Consider the following 19,671-nt stretch of genomic DNA (forward strand, 5'->3'; position numbering starts at 1 on the left):
GCCAGAGGAGGGATCCAGATCTCATTACAGATGGTTTGGAGCCACCATGTGGTTGCTGGGAATTGAACTCACAACCTCTGGAAGAGCAGACAGTGCTCTTAGCCACTGAGCCATCTCTCCAACCCTCATCCTTGACTTTTAAACATGGTCTCTGGTTGGCCTAGGATTACCTGATTAGGCGAGGCCAGCCAGCGAGCCCCAGGAGCTGCCTGTCCACCTCCCCAGGGGTGGGACTACAACATGGAGTACCATAGTGACTTGCTTTTTTTTATGGGTCTGGAGACTGAACTCAGTTTCTCATGGCTACACAGCAAGTACTGACTGAACTATACATGTAATTCTCAGTCCAGACTTTTATATTTATGAGTATCTCTTATCTGTAGTGTATGGGTCCAGAGATGTTGCACATTTTCTAGATTTTTGTCTCCCCAGGTCTCACATTTATTTGCTAGGCACTTTACCACTGAGCTATACTTCTACCTCATTATTTTTTACTCTGCAATATTTATAGAGATTTTATCAGTCATAGAATTTCTAAAATGTAACAAAATCTGAAATTTGTAGGTCATGTCAACATTCAGACATTTTCAGATTTCAGAAGACTTTGGGTTTTGGGTTAAAAATGTTCAACCAGGGGGCTGGAGAGATGGCTCAGCGGTTAAGAGCATTGCCTGCTCTTCCAAAGGTCCTGAGTTCAATTCCCAGCAACCACATGGTGGCTCACAACCATCTGTAATGAAGTCTGGTGCCCTCTTCTGGCCTTCAGGCATACACACAGAAAGAATATTGTATACATAATAAATAAATAAATATTTAAAAAAAATGTTCAACCAGTATGAGGCATACCCTGTCCTGTTTCAAAAGGCTAGAGTTCATGGAAACACCTGATGTCACACTGGGTTCACAGTGTGTCCCCATACAAGTTCTAGTCTGGCACTCCAGTCTGCAGCAGAAGCCAGGCAGAGCTGTGCAAGCTGGGGGAACCAGACTGGAAAATTCCCAGGGGCCTGCTCAAACCATGAAGCTCGAAGACAATGCGTTTAACTTCCTCAGTAGCTAAGCTCTTCTTACTGCACTTTCAGTGAGGACATGAGTACCAGAAATGATACTGACACATCACCAGGAAGAAGATATGTGGAGGGACGGAGAGACGGCTCCATTGTGAAGAGCACTGTCTGCTCTTCCAGAGGACCCAGGCTCAATTTCCAGCCTCTACATGGCAGCTCACAACTGTCTGTAACTCCAGTTCCAGGGGACCTGACACCCTAACACAGACATAAATTCAAGCAAAACACCAGTGCACATAAAATAAAAATAAGTTATTAAAAAAAGAAAGTGAATTTCCAAAATAAGAGAGGGAGGGAGGGAGGAAAGGAGGGAGGGAGGGAGGGAGGGTGACAGAGACCACGTTTGGTAAAAGCTGCCCTTGTGGAATCTGCTTCAACTGTTTTGCTGGTTCTTGGTGCCATGTTTCTCTGGAGAAATTTAATCTTCTGCCTTCATCTAGTTAGCTACATTCAAATTCACAGCAATTTTGTATACAGTAAGGCAAAAAACAGAGTAACAGAAAAGACAGAAAACATGGGAAGAAGTGAGGAGTGATAATGAGGACAGGACAGAGATCTCAGTCCCAGGACTCCTTCAACTCTGATGCAGTTTGTCCAAGTGGAGGGAACAGAGGTGAACTCTCCCTCTCTCAGCTTCATCGTCACTTCCTGTACAGAGGGTTCCTTCAAGAACTCTGCAGGATGTCTGATTGTGAGACTCTGGGTAAAAATGCTGCAGTCTACTACAGGGCACCCAACAGTACTGAAAGCTGCTGCTGCTGCTGTTGCAACTCAGGACTGTGCTCACCTCTGCAGCTGCAGGGTACTCAGGCAAATGGACATCTGGAAAGCAGGACACCTAGTAACCGCTAATAACTAGCTGCAAAAAGTACTGAGATATGGAGGGACTAAGACAATTAGCACACCTGTACACAAGCTGCTCTGTGAGTTTGAGACCAGCCTGGTCTACATAGTAACTTCTATGGTAGCCAGAGTTACACAGTGAGACCCTGTCTCAAAGACAAAAACAAACACAAAAGAGTTCTGCTCACATAGAACAATGGAATAGAAGGGAGAAGCCAGAAATGAACTCATACAGCTACAACCATGGGTTTTCAACAATGGTATAAAAAACAGTGGAGAAACGACAGTCCCTGATAAATCATGTAAGTGAAGAATGAAACAGATCTCCACCTCCTGTTTTCTAAAAATCACTTCAAAATGGATCAAGACCCTGTGGTAATTTATAACCTCAGAGGGAGCAGCACTATTAGGAAGTGTGGCTTTGTTGGAGTGGAACTGGCCTTGTTGGAGGAAGTGTGTCACTGGAGGTGGGCTTTGAGGTTTCTTATGCTCAGGGTACCACTCTGTATGTCAGTTGACTTCTATTGTCTGCAAAATGTAGGACTCTCAGCTCCAGCACCACGTCTGCCTGCACATCGTTACACTACCTGTCATGATGATAATGACTGAACCTCTACAACTGTAAGCAAGTCAATTAAATGGTTTTTTTTTTAAATAAGAGTCGTAAGAACCACAACTCTGAAACTGCATTTCAAGAGTTAGGCTCTGGCAAGGTTTCCTGCGCCTGTGACAACCACAACCAGAAAACAGCAGCAATGCTGGACAGAACTACATGGAATTCAAAGGGAAGGGGCAGCCTGTAAAGTTCTACCAACTAACAAGGAATTAAAATCTAGGATCTATTACAAAACCTCAAATACCAGCCATAAAAATAACAACAAAACAAAAATCTAAACCATCCAGCCAATATTTGGGGAAATGAATTAGACAGTTCTCAAAAGAAATTCAAATGGCTAATGAACATGAAAAATGCTACCTAAATTGGCCACAGACTCAGCAGAGGATGGACGGAGCCAGTGAGATGTGGGCCTGCACCGCTGCGGGACTGTGAGGTGGAACCACCACCAAGGAGGTCAGTGCAGAGGTTCCTCACAAACTGACACCAGAACCACCACAGATTAACTCCCAGGTCAGTGTCTGAGGATTCCAAAAGAGCACAGCACAGACACTTTTACATTCATGTTTATTTGCTTCACTGTCCTCAACAGCTAAGATATCCGATCAGCCATTTATCCAGCAGCAGCTGAAGGCAGAGTGTGATACATTCATACAAGAATTTTATTCAGGCATAAAAAAGGAAAATGGTTATGTGCTGAAACTGGATGAACTGGAGACTACCATCTTAAGAAAAAAAGAAAGGGAGGGAGGGAGGAAGGGAAAGAGTGAGCAGGAGGGAGGAAGGGAAAGAGTGAGCGGGAGGGAGGGAGGGAGGGAAAGAGTGAGCGGGAAGGAGGGAGGGAGGGAGGGAGGGAGGGAAAGAGTGAGCGAGAGGGAGGGAAAGAGTGAGCGAGCAAGCAAGTAAAGCAGCTTAAAAAGGGTCAATTCCTCCTGTAATCTCCTCTCCATGTGAAGACATACCCTGCGTGAAGTAGAAGGGAGACTGTGTGGGAAAGGGCTAATGGGAGAAGGAAAGAGACAGACGTGTGGAAGTAGAGGCAGACTACTGGAGGAGAGGGGTAAAGATGGAAGAGAGGCAGGCAGGTGTTATCAAGGTACAATTATCTATATGTCTAAACATATCACGAAGAAACCCATTATTTTGTATACATATTTTAAAAAAACTAAAGAAAGATGGATGTGGTAGCCCACACCTTTAATCCCAGCACTCAAGGAGGCAGAGGCAGGTGGATCTCTGAGTTTGAGGCCAGTCTGGTCTACAGAGTGAGTTCCAGGACAGCCAGGACTGTTTCACAGAGAAACCCTGTCTCAAAAAAACAAGCAATAACAATAAAAATTTAAAGCGGTCTGCTGCAATACATGTAGCTACCCAAGAGGAGTATGACTGACCCTGGGAGTCACCATGCAGGCATGAGACAGCAGCTGGGAGTGAGTGCTCACCATCACCCAGACAGCCAGGACACCAGTGACCTTATTCTAGAGCACTGGTTCTCAACCTGTGGGTTGAAACTCCTTCACAGATTGAAAGAATCTTAGGGGTTACCTAAAACTATTAGAAATCACAGATACTGGGGGAAGGAGAGATGGTGCAGCGGTTAAGAGCACTGACTGCTATTCCTGAGGACCTGGGTTCAATTCCCAGCACCCACATGGCAGCTCACAACTACTTGTAATTCCAGGAACCAACATCCTCACATAGGCAAAAAACACCAAAAAGGAAAAGAAAAAGAAAAAAAACACAGATATTTACATTACAACTCATAACAGTAGCAAAATTAGTTACCAAGTACAACAGAATAGTTTTATGGTTGGGGTCCCCACAACGTGAGGAACTGTATTAAAGGGCTGCAGCATTAGGAAGGCTGAGAACCAGGGCTCTAGAGGAGCTCTCATTCGTGGATATGCTAATCCTCCCTGGAAACAGCCAGGAAGGTCTCAGAACACTTGTACTTGGTCTATATATTAGTTTTCTTTGAGGCAACTCTAACTGGACAGGGTGTAGAGATAGAGTATCTGCTCTCATAACCAATACCTGAACGTTTCCCCTAGGCACACCCTGGAAGTGAGCAAGATCCATCAGCACTTACTACTGCTCTGTGCCAGAAAACTCTACATTTTGTGAGCTCTATACCATTTATGCCTCAAACCAAATGAGGTAGAGACTATCACTTACAAATGAAGTAAAGGCACAGAGAGGTCAAGAAACTTCCCCAAGGCCACACAGCATCTTGGTTGCAGTGCTGTGATTCAAACAATGGTCTAAAGAAGCATGGTGTCCACAGCTGCCTTCCAAACAATGGCCAGCAACAAGTGCAGCAACCCACAACACTGTCTGCTAACACAGTCTCCTTCAGTCTATAGTTTGGTAGAACTCCATCATCCTTTGTCTTAGACTATTACTGGGTTAACATGATCTGAACTCCAGAATTTTCTAGGATTACAGAAATAGTCGTCTTGCTCTGATGGGCTGTGGGCAGCCCTGACTCACACCCAGTACCGGGTCAAAGCCATCTAATACCCTCACACGTGCAGGCCCCATTTTGGGGGACCAAACTTAGAAGAAATGTGTTTCTTGAAAGTTTTATGCTTTGTTTACTTCAGACATGAGCAAATGGACCTGGGACCCAACCCAGGCAGAAACAAGGTTGTCCACAAACTTCCTATGCTCAAATCAGACTTTAATCTTAAATGATAGCAGGTCTTCCAAAAGGCTTCCTATGACCAAGCAATCTTGTGGCCCAATACAAGCTGCACTGAAATTCTGGGGATGGCTCTAAAAGCCACACCAGCCAACCCAACACAGATCTGCCGCTGATGGTGCAGCTGGGCGTCAGAGCTGGGCCTGCCCGGGAGTGGATGGCACGAGCCAAGAGCCAAACCATTTTGGCTTCAAAGTGGCCTCAAGATCTGCCACGGAGAGCAGAGTCGAGGGGTGCTCGGGCCTGGCCTGAACAGACACAGATCTGCTTTTACTAGTTCCATGGGAACACATCCTACCCCAGGAGCAGCCTTGCCCTTATCACCTCCTTAGCTGAGAAGAGGTGAAAGGGGACAGAGAATAGACAGGAAATCAGACAGCTCTCCAAACGGTACCTTTTCTGTGTGGTCACAACAACTGTAGTCTTTGCAGGCACTAACGTTTGGGGGCCTTTAGGCTTTTTCCAAGAGAACGGCTCACGCACGGCTATTAACGCCTCCTCACCACTTACGACATTCACTTCAAGATGTCGCCCAATGAGAAAGTTGGAGAAACACAGCAGAAGGAGCTCCTTGCAACGGCCAGGGTTTCTTAGAAGAAAAAAAAAAAGAAAGAAATTTAGTCTCCTTATGAATGAGGCAGATTCAGTCTGCTTTTCCTTCAGTATTTCAGGAAGTTGTAAAGCTAACAGCCATGCTGATTTCTTAGTAATTTTTTTACACAGTAATTTTACACAGAAAAGTTTATGTGCAGTATTTCCCAAGTGCGAAGGTCTATCATGACTAGGGAGCTGGGGCTCTGCATGTTATTCTTGGTTAGATTGAGAAGGCAGGAGAACTTGCTGATTTTGTCTCTATTTCCTGGGTGAGATTCTGAACCAAGTGAGAAGGAGAAGCAAGCTGAGCACAGGCATCACAGCTCTCCGGCTAAGTGCAATGGAACGTCTGCCACGGTGGACTGTGAACCAAAGCAAACCGTATTTCCTGTAGGTTGCTTTCATTGGGACATTTTTATCGTAACAACAGGAAAAGAAGCTAATATAGAAAACTGGTGGTGAGAAGTGGACCAATGCTGTGTTAAGTCCAAACACGTGGTTTTTTGGCCTTCAGAAATGTTTGTGGCTGGATTGTGGAAGAGTCTGATACTTATGGCTAGAAAATCCCTAGCATGCTGGAAACAGAGCTTCATGGGCCCTTCAGGTGGGTGGAAGACAAAAATGCAGAGAAAAACATGGAGGCAGGGCTGATGGAGATTTTGAAGTACAACAAAGATCCTCCAACAGGATTTGGGCTTAAGGTCATTTGTGTGATAATTTTGGCTAAGAATATGACCTCCTTCTGCCTCTATCCCGATAACTTGAATAAAACTAAATTTAAAGATAATGGACTTATTTGTTTGACAGAGAGGTCTTCAAATAGGAGAGCACTGGGCTATACTGCCAAAAGCTCCTGCTGTTGGCATGACAGAATATACTCTATCGTTTTGTTTTGTTTGAGACAAGGTTTCTCTGTATAGCCTTGGCTATCCTGGAACTCACTCTGTAGACCAGGCTGCTCTTGAACTCACAGAGATCCGCTTACCTCTGCCTCCTGAGTGCTGGGATCAAAGGCTGCACCACATCCTGCTGGATTATAACTTAGAACTGTGAGACCAAATGAACCATTTATTCCCTAAGTCATCGGTTTTTCCAGTATTTTATCAGGGCAACAGGCAAAGTAACTAATAAATCAAGATAAATCTAGGCGCTAAAACAATCCTTTCTGTAATTCTGAAAGTTGACAGGGAAAACATTTTCAGTATTCGCAAATTCATTAAGACTTCTAATCACGTGACGCGCACAGCACTGTTCTTGACTGCTCACTCCCAGCTGTGACATGCTCACCTCTGCTCATAACTATTTTTCTCTACCTAATTACTCCTGCTATGTTAAAACTCAGTTAAGCTGTCTCATTTTACATGGGTGACTCACCTAACAATCTGATGGGTTTGAAGTAAGGCAGTAGGATCAAAAATATTTAAATGACTGTTGATGGGAAGGAAGCCTGTACTCAAATGTCAACCTTGGTGACTACACGCTTTGAGCAGCCAGAACGGCACATGAGGAGAGAAAACAGGAGAGGAGAGGTGAGCGAAAGGCTAGGGAATGCTACCTGGTCACAGCCAACCAGGTGAACAGGCAGGATGGAGATAGTGACTTTCTAGTCTGGGCTGTGCCTGTCTTTCCCCTCCACCTCTCGTTCACCATAGTGTCTTGACAAGATGCCCAGAGGATAAGAAGACGGATGTAGATGGACTGAGATCGTGGGGACACCAGGACACAGTGAAAATGGGCTTAAGATGGCTACCATCAGAAGGACTCAAAAGCAGCGAGGGAGCTCACATTCAAATGGGTCATGAATACTACTTTCTCTGGAAAGAGTGAGTCAGGTTGTCTGCTGAAGATGACTGTGGGTCCTATTCTAGGTGGACAGTTTCTGAATCAATTTTTGTCTATGTATTTGGTTCCATCAGAGACAGGAATACATGCTTAAAAAACATACAACATAGACAGGCGGCTGCAGCACACACCCTTAATCTCAGCACTAGGAAAACAGAGGCAGGCAGAGCTCTGTGAGTTCAAGAGGCTGGGCTACAGAGTGAGCTCCAGGACAGCCAGTGCTACACAGAGAAAACCTGTCTCAAAGAAAAAAAATACATAAGCATCACAGATGATCCAAGAGAGAAACATGCACTAGTACCCCACAGGAAGCTCTTCCCAGCTCCATGCACATACTTGGCATCACATACGACCAAAATGGAAACTTTCTCCCCTGGAGGAATGAGGCCCCCAGGCTCAGACTCCTGTTTCTTCAATGTGTTTCCTTTTTCGCTACTTTCTTCTTCACAAGCACAATCATCTGGGGAATGACATTTAAACCAATAATTAGTGGATAAAGGTAACTTCTTCCTAACAATGTTCACACACACACACACACACACTTTTGCAGGTGGCTAACAGAACAGAGAAGCAGGTGAAAAGGATGTACCCGCAAGACCAGCCAGGACTAGGGAGAGGTCTCTGGAACTGGCCATCTCCTAAGGTACATGCTGGTCTGTGTCAAGCTGTTTCCATCCCTCTCTCAGCCCCAAGACTGGAGGAGCACAAGTATCCAAATTAAAGAGTTCAGACGGGTGGGCCACAAGGCCAGCTCAATTCCTGGACCTTATGGAGCAGCAGCTGCCCCATTTACCTGGAGAGTTTTCTGTGTTGTTCACCGGATTGCTCTCTGGGATCTCATCAGTTCTGTTTTCTCTATGATGATTCAATGAATTAACATTTTCACCCTCAGGAACAGAAACAGCAGCCTCCCCTGAGCAGGTCTGTTCTCTGCCTTGTGCCTCAAATCTAAACTGTTGAGCTTTATCCCAGCCAGCCAGTCTGCAACTGACGAGGTCCTGAGAAATCTCTCCTTTATTCCTGAAAAAAAGAAAAAGACCATGGACTGTCAGGACTTCAGAGCTGAGACATTCCAGTCAACTAAAACCACACAATGCAACACAGTGAAGGGTGCTGCAAACATCTTCACCGTGTTTGAGGGACATTTTAGGGCAAAGTCTATGGAGAGGATAATACAGTCTTGTTAGGCAGACCAGCCTTCAACTTGCAATAATTCTCCTGCCTCTACCTCCCCAGTGCTGGTGTTGAGTCACCATACCGCCTTGAGGTGAATTTTTTTTAATATTCATTCATTCACTCATTTACTCATTCTAATACATGTGTGGGCATGTGTCTCAGGGTGTGCTTGCAGAAGTCAGAGAGTAACTCAAGGGAATCAGTTCTTTGTTTCTTCCTTTACATAGGTTTCTCGGCCTGTACAGCAAGTGCCTTTACCCAGAGAGGCAACTCACTAGGCCAAGGAGTGAGATTTTTATAGACTTTCAGAGGAAAAAAATAAAAGGCACCATACAGTTTCTACAGATACCTTAAATCACAGTTTAAAAGCAGCTTGTACTCCCTCCTTATACCTGAATCTCCAGGGCATACTTACTCTATCCAGATCACCATCGCCTTGCTTTCTCCCTCCTTCAATGTTCCAAAGTTGGTCGTTCTCGTAACTTCAATATCACCTTTGTTTTTCAGTAAGAGGGCTCCATAGGGCTCTTGAGGGGCCTCAGCAACAGCGGCAGGGTCTCTAAAGAACACCCAACAGTGTCAAGGTGCTGAGCCTCTCTGCAGCATGGCTGCCTCTTCCTCACCTTCCTCCCACCTCCCTGGAGACCAACTGCCTGATAAGATGACAGAGGGGCCAGTCAGGGAGTCCACAAGTCCCACAATTTCTAAAAGAGCATCACAAGTCCCTCAAAGGCTAACAGCAAGGGGTGAATCAGGTAGCATCTGACCTATTCCCATAGAGGTTACAGTGCTGAGATTTCTGTTCTCCATTGCCTCAAAGCCTACAGTGGATGGATGTTGGGAGGAGAAGAGGAGGCACACAGGGCCTTGCATTCAGAGATCTCCACAACTTGTATGTGGAGTATTTTTCTTTGCTTTTAATTACAGGACTGCATACTTAGCACTGGTCCTGTAAGAGTAAGATGGAGATGAAAAATTCCCACTACTTAAACATTTCATTGTTCTTTTCTACACTTGCATTTGTCTAGAAGTACAACTAACACTGTGCTACAACAGCCTGCAGTATGTGGCGCAGTATGCTACTTTGTAGCCTACAGCAATACTTATATAACTGTACTCTATGATATACGCACAATCACTAAGCTGCCTGAGCAGTGACATATTTCTCAGAACATATATCCAGTATTAAGCAATATCTGACTGTATGTGAAAACAACTCAAGGGGAAGTTTTGCTCTTCAGAAAATTAGAAACTTCTTTCTCTTACAAAGAATCCTTTCTTCTTCTTGTCCACATGCTCTGTGATCCAAGCATGGAATGGGCAGCATGCCCTGGCTCCCTAGGCCCAGCAGCTTCCACTCCATGGTCAAGATAGACTGGGCATGTCATGGAGCAGAGCTGTCTCAGACACGGGGCTTGGTGCTAGATGTGGGGCAGAAAAGTAGACAAAGTACTTTCCCACGCAGAACTGGTGTTTTATGGAGGAGACAGGACCGTGAGAGAAGAATGAAAGGCATCTAAGGGAGCCACTAGTGTTAGATATGCTGGTACACGCCCTTAGTCCCAGAAGTTGAGAGGCAAAGGGGGCACATCTTTCTGAGTTCAAGGCCAGCTTGGTCTATATAGGAAGCTCCAGGCCAACCAGGACCATATAGCAAGACATTGTCTAAAACAAACAATTTAACAACAACAAACTTCATATAAAAGTTGGGCTAGATGTGTAGCTCAGTGGGCAGAGTGCTTACTTAACATACACAAAGCTCTGGGTTCACTCCCTAGAACTACACAAATGATATGATTGTATATGCCTCTTTATTCCAGGTTTTAGGAGACAGAGGCAAGAGTATCAAAATTCAAGGCCATCCTCAGCTACATAGTAAGTTTGAGGCTGTCTTAAGACCCTGTCAAATAAAACAGGTGAATAAAGAATAAAATTATAAAATGACAATAACTACTATATGATTTGAATATGATTTGTCTTTTACAAGACTCATGCTGAAGTTTAATCTCTACTATGAAGAGGTGGGATGCTGCCCCTTCCCAAACAAAACAAAACAAAGCAACAAAGAGGTGGGTCCAGATAGCACTTCTGGGGACTGAGTCCCAGGGTTCTGCCCTTATGAACAGATTAGAGTAATGGGTTATCTCCAATGGGTCCATTATATAAGCCAATTTAACTAGGGTTCTCTTAACATGTGATGTTTTGTGTTACCCCAGGACTCTGCTGACCATAAGGCCATTTCTGGATCTGGGGTATAGCTCAGTGGTAGAGCATTTTGTCAGAGTGCACAAGGCCCTGGCATCAACCCTTAGCACTGAGGCTGGGTGGGAGAGGTGGAGGGAGTCCCATTATTAGATGCAGCCCTTGATCATGGACCTGAGCAAAGAGTCAAAATAAACCTCATTCTCTTGTACCTGACCCAGTCTATGGTAATGTGTCATCAGCAACAGAAAATGGATGAAGACAATCACTACCAAAAGAATAAGGATTAAGGAATTCTTGGGGCTGAGTGTAGTGGGATACACCTAAAGGAGGCAGAACTAGGAGGATCTCTTGTGAGTGTAAGACCAGCCTGATATACATAGAGAATTCCAGGACAGCTAGAGCTACATAATAGAGACCCTGTCTAAAAAGCAAATAAAAGGAGACCCTTGGAATATTCTACCTTCAATCAACCACAAAGGAGAAGACTCTTTTAACCAGAAGTAAATACAGGGCCTGGAATGTCAACTATTCTGACTTAATAAAATACAGCATATATGCTCAAAACAGGAATACGTTCTGAGAAATGGGTCTTCAGGTAACTTTATGCTTGTGTCAATAACATACTATACTTGCAAAGACCTAAGCAGGCCACAATCAATGTCATTATGTGATACAATCTTTAAGGAAAATTTTAAACCTAGCTTTCTCTTATCTCCTCTCTCTCTCTCTCTCTCTCTCTCTCTCTCTCTCTATCTCTATCTATCTCTCCTGTGTAATGCTATGGCTCACATGGAAGACAGAGGACAACTTGTGGGAGTCAGCTCTCTCCTAGTATGTTAGTTCTAGGGATTGAACTCAGGCCATTAGCCTTGGCAATGAGTACTTTTAACTGCTGAGTCACCTTGTCAGCCTGGTGGTATGATCTTATGGGACAAGCATCATATATACACAACCCATGAATGATTGAAATGTTAGACAGAACTTGACTACAACTCTTAAAAAATATAGTTAAAATTGCTCTTTTTATTTCCAAAGAAGAATGGTTTGGGTACCACCTCTTCACGGGGGTCATGCACAGTGCTCTCCAGATGTAGCATGACTGGCTGCTCTCCACCACCACAGCATTGACAATGTCGTGCCTCCTTGGTATGTACCCTTCCGGCAGCTTCAGAGAGTCCAGGCTGAAGAAGATGCTGTCCTCTAGCACCCCATTCCTCCCACACAGGCTGGAAATGCAAACCTGCAAGTGCAGTGCTGAATATTGCTTCAAAGAGTCTATGCACAGGGGCACAGTTCTCAATACTTGTTTCTCTGACTCTGACTACCCCAGTCTGGTCTTGCAAAGCCAGTAAAGTCCAGTACAACATGGATGCTCAAGATCCTGGGAGCTTTCAGGCTAAAAAAAGAGATTTGTGGTGGTGGCTGACATCTTTCCCCAACTGCTCTGTCATGGTCCAGTTCATGCATCCACCTCACCCCAATGCAAACTCAATGCTTCCACAACCCCTGTCAATCCCTAAATCACCAGCTGACAAGGAAGTCCAAGGCCCTCAATTTATCATGTGTATGCTTTGTCCTAGACACCTTTAACACATCCAGGTAAATGCTGTAAGTCAGTTAATTGTACAAGCATGCTGCTGCCTCTACTTCCCTTTAAAAATAGTTATTTTCTCCGTGTGGGTGATTTGCCTGGATGTTTTTGCACCATGTGCATGCAGGGCCCTTGGACGGCAGAAGAGGGAGCGCACTAGATCCTGTGGAACTGGAGTTCACAGACAGTTGTGAGCCACCAAGTGGGTGCTAGGCAAAAAACCTAGGTCCTCTGGAAGAACAGCCAGTACTCTTAACCACTGAGCCATCTCTCCAGCCACACCTCTACTTCCTTAATGAAACACAGGCTAAGACTGAGCTTTATCTATGCAGGCTTACTACAGCATCAAGGAGAATCCCTGGCAGCAGTTGTGGCAGAAACTCACTCATCAGCACATTACCTTGTCCACACGCTTGTACCGCAGTGGCTTCACGGAAATTGCTTCGCTGCTCCATGTCCCTGGTCTGATCCAGTACTCAGCCTCTACCCAGTCTCCCTTACATGGGCGGAAGCCTGAATGGCCAAAGAAAAAACTTCAGTAAAATTCAAATGTACAGTGCACTCTGAAGTTACGACACATTGAAATAATTTCTGGTCCATCTTCCCTCATCTCTCTGTCATGATCCAATCCGTGTAACCCTCACCTGAAGCAATCCATGTTCTCATATTAGTTACATGGAGCAGAGTTTGGCTATCAACCATCCTCCAGTCTCCAAACAGTGACTCTAATCTTCCTAATGCCACGGTGCCTTAAGACAATTCTTTATCTGTGGGTGACCCCCAACTACAACATTATCTCATGATTACTTCATAACTAATTTTGCTGCTTTATGAATCATAATGTAAACATCTGCTTGCGATCCCTGTGGAGTCACAACCCACAGGTTGAGAACGCTGCTCTAAGAGCACAGAGAACCCAGTGGTCAGTCTCAAGTCAGGCCTGTTAGCTCAGATCCTAACCCCATGAAATCTACTCTCTATATTTTGTCATATCAAAAGTATTTTTAACCCGGTGTGGTGGGGCACACCTTAAGTCACAACACACAGAAAGCAGAGGCAGGTATATCTCTGAGTTCAAGGCCAGCCTGGTCTACAGAGAGAGTTCTAAGCTAGCCAGGGCTTAGAAAAAAACAGTAACAAAACCAAAACCAGAATAAAATCCCAAAGAACCTGGGCTGTGAAGACTGCATGCAAGATGACCTGTATTAAAATGCCAGAATCACGTAAAATCTAGGTGTGGTAAGAAAGAGAGAGGGAGAGAGAGGGAGAGAGAGGGAGACAGGGAGACAGGGAGAGAGAGAGAATGAGAGGGGGCGGAGAATGTGAAGTCTTGGAATTAGGACCAAATTTCTAATCCTTAACATAATTCTGCTGTTTTATACTGTGTATTTACCAAACAGTGTCCTCAGCTTTGAGGACAACTCTGTAGAGTCAATTCTCTCCTTTCATCTATTCAAGATTCTAGGGCTCATACTCAGCGTGCCAGGGTTGCATAATATACACCTTTACCCATTGAGCAACCTGACCAGCTTTGGGTGCAGGCCTTAAAAGCAACAACCAAGTCCTCAGGAATATCAGAGACGAGAACAACTCAAGTAACAGCTTTAACTAACGAGGAGGAATGTGAGCCAGGTGGACCTTGCTGGGCTGTGTCTGCTGCTAGAGTCCTGGAAAGCCCCTTAGTCTACTACTATTTGGACCCCATGCTTTGGGATCTTACCCAGGGGCCATCTGGCAATGTCTTTCATATTGTATTTCCTTTCAAGGATGTTATTTTGCTATAGTCACTGGGTTTTTATCAATCATGATGTTAGTAGAAAATTCCACATCTCTGAGCACACCTCTCACCCTACAGAAGAACCTTTGCCTCACAGGACTTTTTCTGAGTTAGAAAATCCATATGTGTCTTTACCTCTCAGGTAAACCTTCTGTACCTCTAGTGAGGTAGAATAAGGTAGAAAAGACCAATTATTAGATGCTCATTTAGGGGTTTACTTAAAGCATTATTTTTACTGCCCATTTCTAAACTGGACCTCACTTGCTACCTTGAGCAGAATGACCCGGAGAAATTAGCTGAAACAATCAGTTGTTGCCCTTATCAACCAGCTGATTGCCATATACACTCCTGTAAAATCATGACACCCTGCCCCACACCTCCTACCTTGTGGTTTTAGACCTAAAATGGAGCCAATACTGAGGCCTTTCAGGAATTATCCTGGTTTCGATTCACTGGTGACATCACTCTTCTGACTGCCACTGGTGTCAGAGTGCTTATTCCAGAAAGATTCGCTCAACATAACCCATGGCTGCAGTGTGAAATACATCTCCCATCAAGGCTGCAGTGGGGATGGCTTCCAGTTGGCATGGCTGGGGGGTCTCAACAATCACAGACAACCTTCTTCAAAATCCCCAACAGCACCTGCCAATTTCATTTTGAGAACCACAGGTCCAGTGAGAGTGGCACCCAGGCTATAGGGCAGCTGATCTCTCATCTTTTGACACGTCAGTCTAGTGCTGCTTTACAGCTCAAAAGCCTTGGTAACAGTTTCAGTTCCTTCCTGTTTGTAGTGTGCACACCTTTTGGCCTGAGGTCTCCAATGACTAGCACAGCATTCACGACTAGACAGCTGTTGTTTAGCATACACAGGATTAAACTAAGTGAATGACACGAACAAATTATTTCTTTAGGTACAAAGTAAAAATTTAGCTTGGCTAGAAACAAATATAACTAAAAATGGAAAATGAAAAAAAATGCAAGGTGATCCAAGTCTTACTGTAATGAATGCAAAGTATCTTAGAACTGTTCCTAACCACGTGTAATGGCTCAAACCTCTAGTCAGACCAAGCACTCAGGAGACTTAGGCAGGAAAGGGAGATCACTGCAAGTTCTATCCTGGTCTACAATGTGAAACCCGGTTACAACAAACAAAAAGAAAAGAACATCTCTTAGACCAATACACTGTTATATTAGCAACAAACTTTTTTGTTTGTTTGGTTGGTTTTTTGGTTTTTCAAGACAGGTTTCTCTATAGCTTTGAAGCCTGTCCTGGAACTAGCTCTTGTAGACTAGCCTTGAACTCACAGAGATCCTCCTGCCTCTGCCTCCCCAGTACATGAGCCACCACCTGACACAGCATACTGTTCTTATATTAGTGACCAGTGAATGTGTTTGAGACATAAATACAAAACAAGTAAAAGCAGAGTTTAAATCATGATCCCCCCAATCCAAAGTCTACCTAACATTCAAGAACCCTTGAGTGAGGCCAACACCCGGCAGCCATTCCCAAACATGATTTTTCAATAATACATGTAGTCAATTCAAGCTTAATACATAAAAATTACTAAAAGACAGAACATTTAATTTTAAATATGAAACAGAAATCCATCTAGCTACCTTCACACACACTCTCCAGAGAGAAGTATGTGGTCTGGCTGATGTAACCAGCACCTTCCAACATGGAAGTCACACATCCAATCAGCACTCTGGGGCTGGAGTCTGACAACCCTTTGCTAGAGTTTTTGTTATCATCTTCCCATTTATCAGAGACAGCTTCCACCTGTAAGACAAATGAGTGATTACATCATTATAAAGAAGAATAAGAAAAACAAATTACAGGCAGGACTGGGATGTGCAGGAACAGGTACAGTGGGTTCAGTGTCTGGGAAGATTTGCTTCCTGATTCACAGAAAGTGTTTCATGAAAGCACTTTTTTAAAAAAGAGTTAAAACAGACACCCAGATTAAGCTGGATGTGGTAGAGCATGGTTTTAATTCCAGCACTCAGGACACAGAGGCAGATGAGTCTCTATTAGAGTCCTGCCTGGTCTATGTAGTAGTCCCAGGTCAACCAAGTCTACACAGTGAAACCGTCTCAAAAAAAATCAATAAAAAAAGGGGGGAGGGGGAAGATTCGCCTGTAATTCTGGCCACCATGGGTTTCAGAATGTAACATACTTTTGGAGACAGCTGTATAGCAATTCCTTCTGAATAAACATAAAAATATTCAAGAAAACATTAGTAAAATGAATGTAATGGCATATTATAAGGAATATACACCACAAACAAATAGGGTTTATCCCAGAATGCAGAAGTAGTTAAACATTTAAAATTCAATCAACATATCACACTGATAAGATGAAAAAATTAAGTGAATATTTCCATTGATGTATAAAAATCACTTGATAAAATTCAAACCTTCTAGGACAGGGAAGAAAGGAAATATGAGATCTAGCATGGCCAAAGCATACGGCAAACCTGTATGAAAGTGTCTTGGGACTAAGAGATGGCTAAATAGTTAAGAACGCTGAGTGTTCTTTCAGGACCCAGGTTCAATTCCCAGAACCTACATAGCAATAACTGTATTTCATTTGTATTTTAATAAATAAAGCTTGCCTGAAGATCAGAGAGTAAAACAGTCGCACTGATCAGCCTTCAGACCCGGCAGTGGTGGCACACACCTTTAATCCTAGTAGACACACTAGTGTGCCACAGAAACTGCCAGTGGTGGTGCACACCTTTATTCCCAGCCCTAGAGAGAAATATAAGACTGGAAGAGACAGCTCTCACACAGTCTCATTCTGAGATTCCTGGAGGCAGGATCACCTTTTCAGACTGAGATAGAGGTAAGAGCCAGTGGCTGGCTGTTTAGCTTTTCTGGCCTTCAGGCTGAATCCCAATTTCTGTCTCTGGGTTTCTATTAATCGTGTTACAAATAACCATCTGTAACGTTAGTTCCAGGGGATCTGACGCCCTCTTCTGGCCTTGTCATGCACTGCATACACAAGGTAAACAGACATGTGCAGACAAAACATCTATACACATAATATTTTTAAAAAAACTCAAAATTTTAATGTCTTTATAAAAGTTGTCACCATGCAAGGAATAGATGCCACAATAATTTTATATTTAAAATTTTCCAGGCTGGGAATAGTGGCACACACCTTTAATTCTAGCATTCAGGATGCAGAAGGAGGCAGATGTTTTGGAGTTCAAGGTCAATGTGGTCTACATAGCAAGTTCCAGGGCAGCCAAGTACACATAGAGAGATTCTGTCTAAAAACAAAAGAAAAATCTCAGCAATCCTTTGCAATACAAACAACGAAGCAGGAATAAAAAGGGAGCTTTTCCAGCACAGTAAAGGAACATAAATAAAGGAATATGCCTGCCATGGTTAGCGTCACCCAATGCTGGTGATGAAATGCTTTCCTCCACAGTCAGGAAACAGGCGAGGGTGTCCACTCTCCTCATGTCTATTCAATACTGTACTCAAAGTCTTCACCAAAAAAAACTAGGTAAGAAAAAGAAACTAAAGGCTATATCCAAATTAAAAAATTAGTAAAATTATCTTTGTTCACAGATGCATTTATAAATTCCTGAAGATTTCACATTTTTAAAAAAAAAGCCCCCAAGTGATTAAAGCTATTAATGGAATTTGACAAGGTACCAGGCAAACAATTTGTTTTGTTTCTATGTTCTTACAATAAAGAATACAAAATGGAAATTAAACTTCAAAAAGAAGCTGGACATGGTAGTGCATACCTTAATACCAGCATTTTGGTGGCTAAGACAGAAGATTGTGAACTCAAGGCTAGCTTAGGCTATAAAAGAAGATTCCATTAAAAAAAAAAAAGAATCAACAGTCAAGGAGACAAATTAAGATGAAAAACTTAATCATGTAATTACACTAAATGGAACTATGTAACAAAATCAACAATAATATTGAGAGCTAGTGGTTGAGAATTCCTGCATTGTTATCATCAGGTTCAGAGTGCAGATCCTAACAGTCATGTAAACAAGTTGATACAATGTTGCTAATTTAATATTAATTTGATCATTTTGTATCATTTAATCTATCGATTCTATTTCTAAGACTTTATACTATCAAAGAACTATTTTTATATAAAATAGGAAATTGCTGAATAAAAGCCACTGATCATTTTGATAGTCAAATATTTTGTTGCTGTTGTTCTGTCTTTGTTTGAGACAGGGTCTCACTAGGAAGCCTTGGCTGGCCTGGAGCTCACTGTGTAAGCCAGGTTAGTTTAGAAGTCACAAAAATCTGCCTGCCTCTACTTTCCAAGTGCTAGGATGGCCGATCTTTATAATTTTAAACAATTATTTTTAAAACACTAGAGAAATTTTAAATAAAAATTAAAGAATAGGTGACACCGCATAAATTTATAGGAAAACTTTGCTTTCTGAATTACAAATTTCTATGTCTGAATTATTTGCCATTACCATCATTTGTGTTTTAAAACAGAAATCTCTATAAAGGACAAAAGCTGTCCCTCCCAGGCACACTTCACCACGGCCTTCTTGGCTGGGCCATGTCTGAGAGTCACAGTGAAGGGTAACTGCTCCTAGCATGCTAAGACTCACCCTGATTGCTTTCAGTCCATTCGACACCTTGTTTTCTTCAACAATGGCAATAACCTCCTGCCCAACATTCAGAAGGACTTTGCTGGTCACAGCATCATTGGAAAAGTAGATCAGATCATCAATCATGCCATAATCACTGCAGTATCTTGTCACAACGCCCTGCACAGTTTTCAACCTGGTATCACCTGGGACAAGTTAGCAACGAGGTTACATTAGTAACAAAAGATAATCCCAGAGCCAGAGAAAATGGCTCAGTGGCTTAGTGCTCCCTGTTCTTCCAGAAGACCCCAGTTCAACGCCTAGCACCCACAGGGGCTGTGGTGGAGTGTCGTAACCATCTGTAGCCCCTGAGGATCTCATACCTTCTTCTGGCCTCTGTAGCTACCAAACACATACAGAGTGCGCTCTCTCTCTCTCTCTCTCTCTCTCTCTCTCTCTCTCACACACACATACATACATACATACATACATACACATACACACACACACACAATTTTAAAAAGTCAAATCCTACTACAATTAAACTCTACAGAAAAAGGCAAAGTATGGGTATTCATGGGGACAGGAACTTATTGGCTGGATTTGAGAACTGGAGAAGCAGCCATTGAAGTATGTTTGAAAGAGTGATTTTGAAGACAGAATCCTAGGTTCTGAGGGG

The 19,671-nt window shown here is 43.3% G+C and overlaps 1 protein-coding gene across 1 annotated transcript in view; it reads right to left on the bottom strand.

The window, feature by feature from the left end:
• Mov10l1 (Mov10 like RISC complex RNA helicase 1) overlaps window positions 1-19,671 on the bottom strand; it is a 70,288-nt gene that overhangs the window by 48,677 nt on the left and 1,940 nt on the right. Inside the window, exons 2-9 of the mRNA XM_041672528.1 lie at window positions 19,014-19,198; window positions 16,030-16,192; window positions 13,036-13,148; window positions 12,100-12,284; window positions 9,255-9,398; window positions 8,457-8,683; window positions 8,000-8,123; window positions 5,622-5,816 (exon numbers count right to left, since the gene is read on the bottom strand). Of these exons, the coding sequence (XP_041528462.1) occupies window positions 5,622-5,816; window positions 8,000-8,123; window positions 8,457-8,683; window positions 9,255-9,398; window positions 12,100-12,284; window positions 13,036-13,148; window positions 16,030-16,192; window positions 19,014-19,198 (1,336 nt within the window). The remainder of the gene's footprint in view (window positions 1-5,621; window positions 5,817-7,999; window positions 8,124-8,456; window positions 8,684-9,254; window positions 9,399-12,099; window positions 12,285-13,035; window positions 13,149-16,029; window positions 16,193-19,013; window positions 19,199-19,671) is intronic.

The sequence above is a fragment of the Microtus oregoni genome, unplaced genomic scaffold (genome assembly GCF_018167655.1).
Source record: "Microtus oregoni isolate MIOR12 unplaced genomic scaffold, Mior012 000022F_ref0000154, whole genome shotgun sequence".
Lineage (NCBI taxonomy): Eukaryota > Metazoa > Chordata > Mammalia > Rodentia > Cricetidae > Microtus > Microtus oregoni.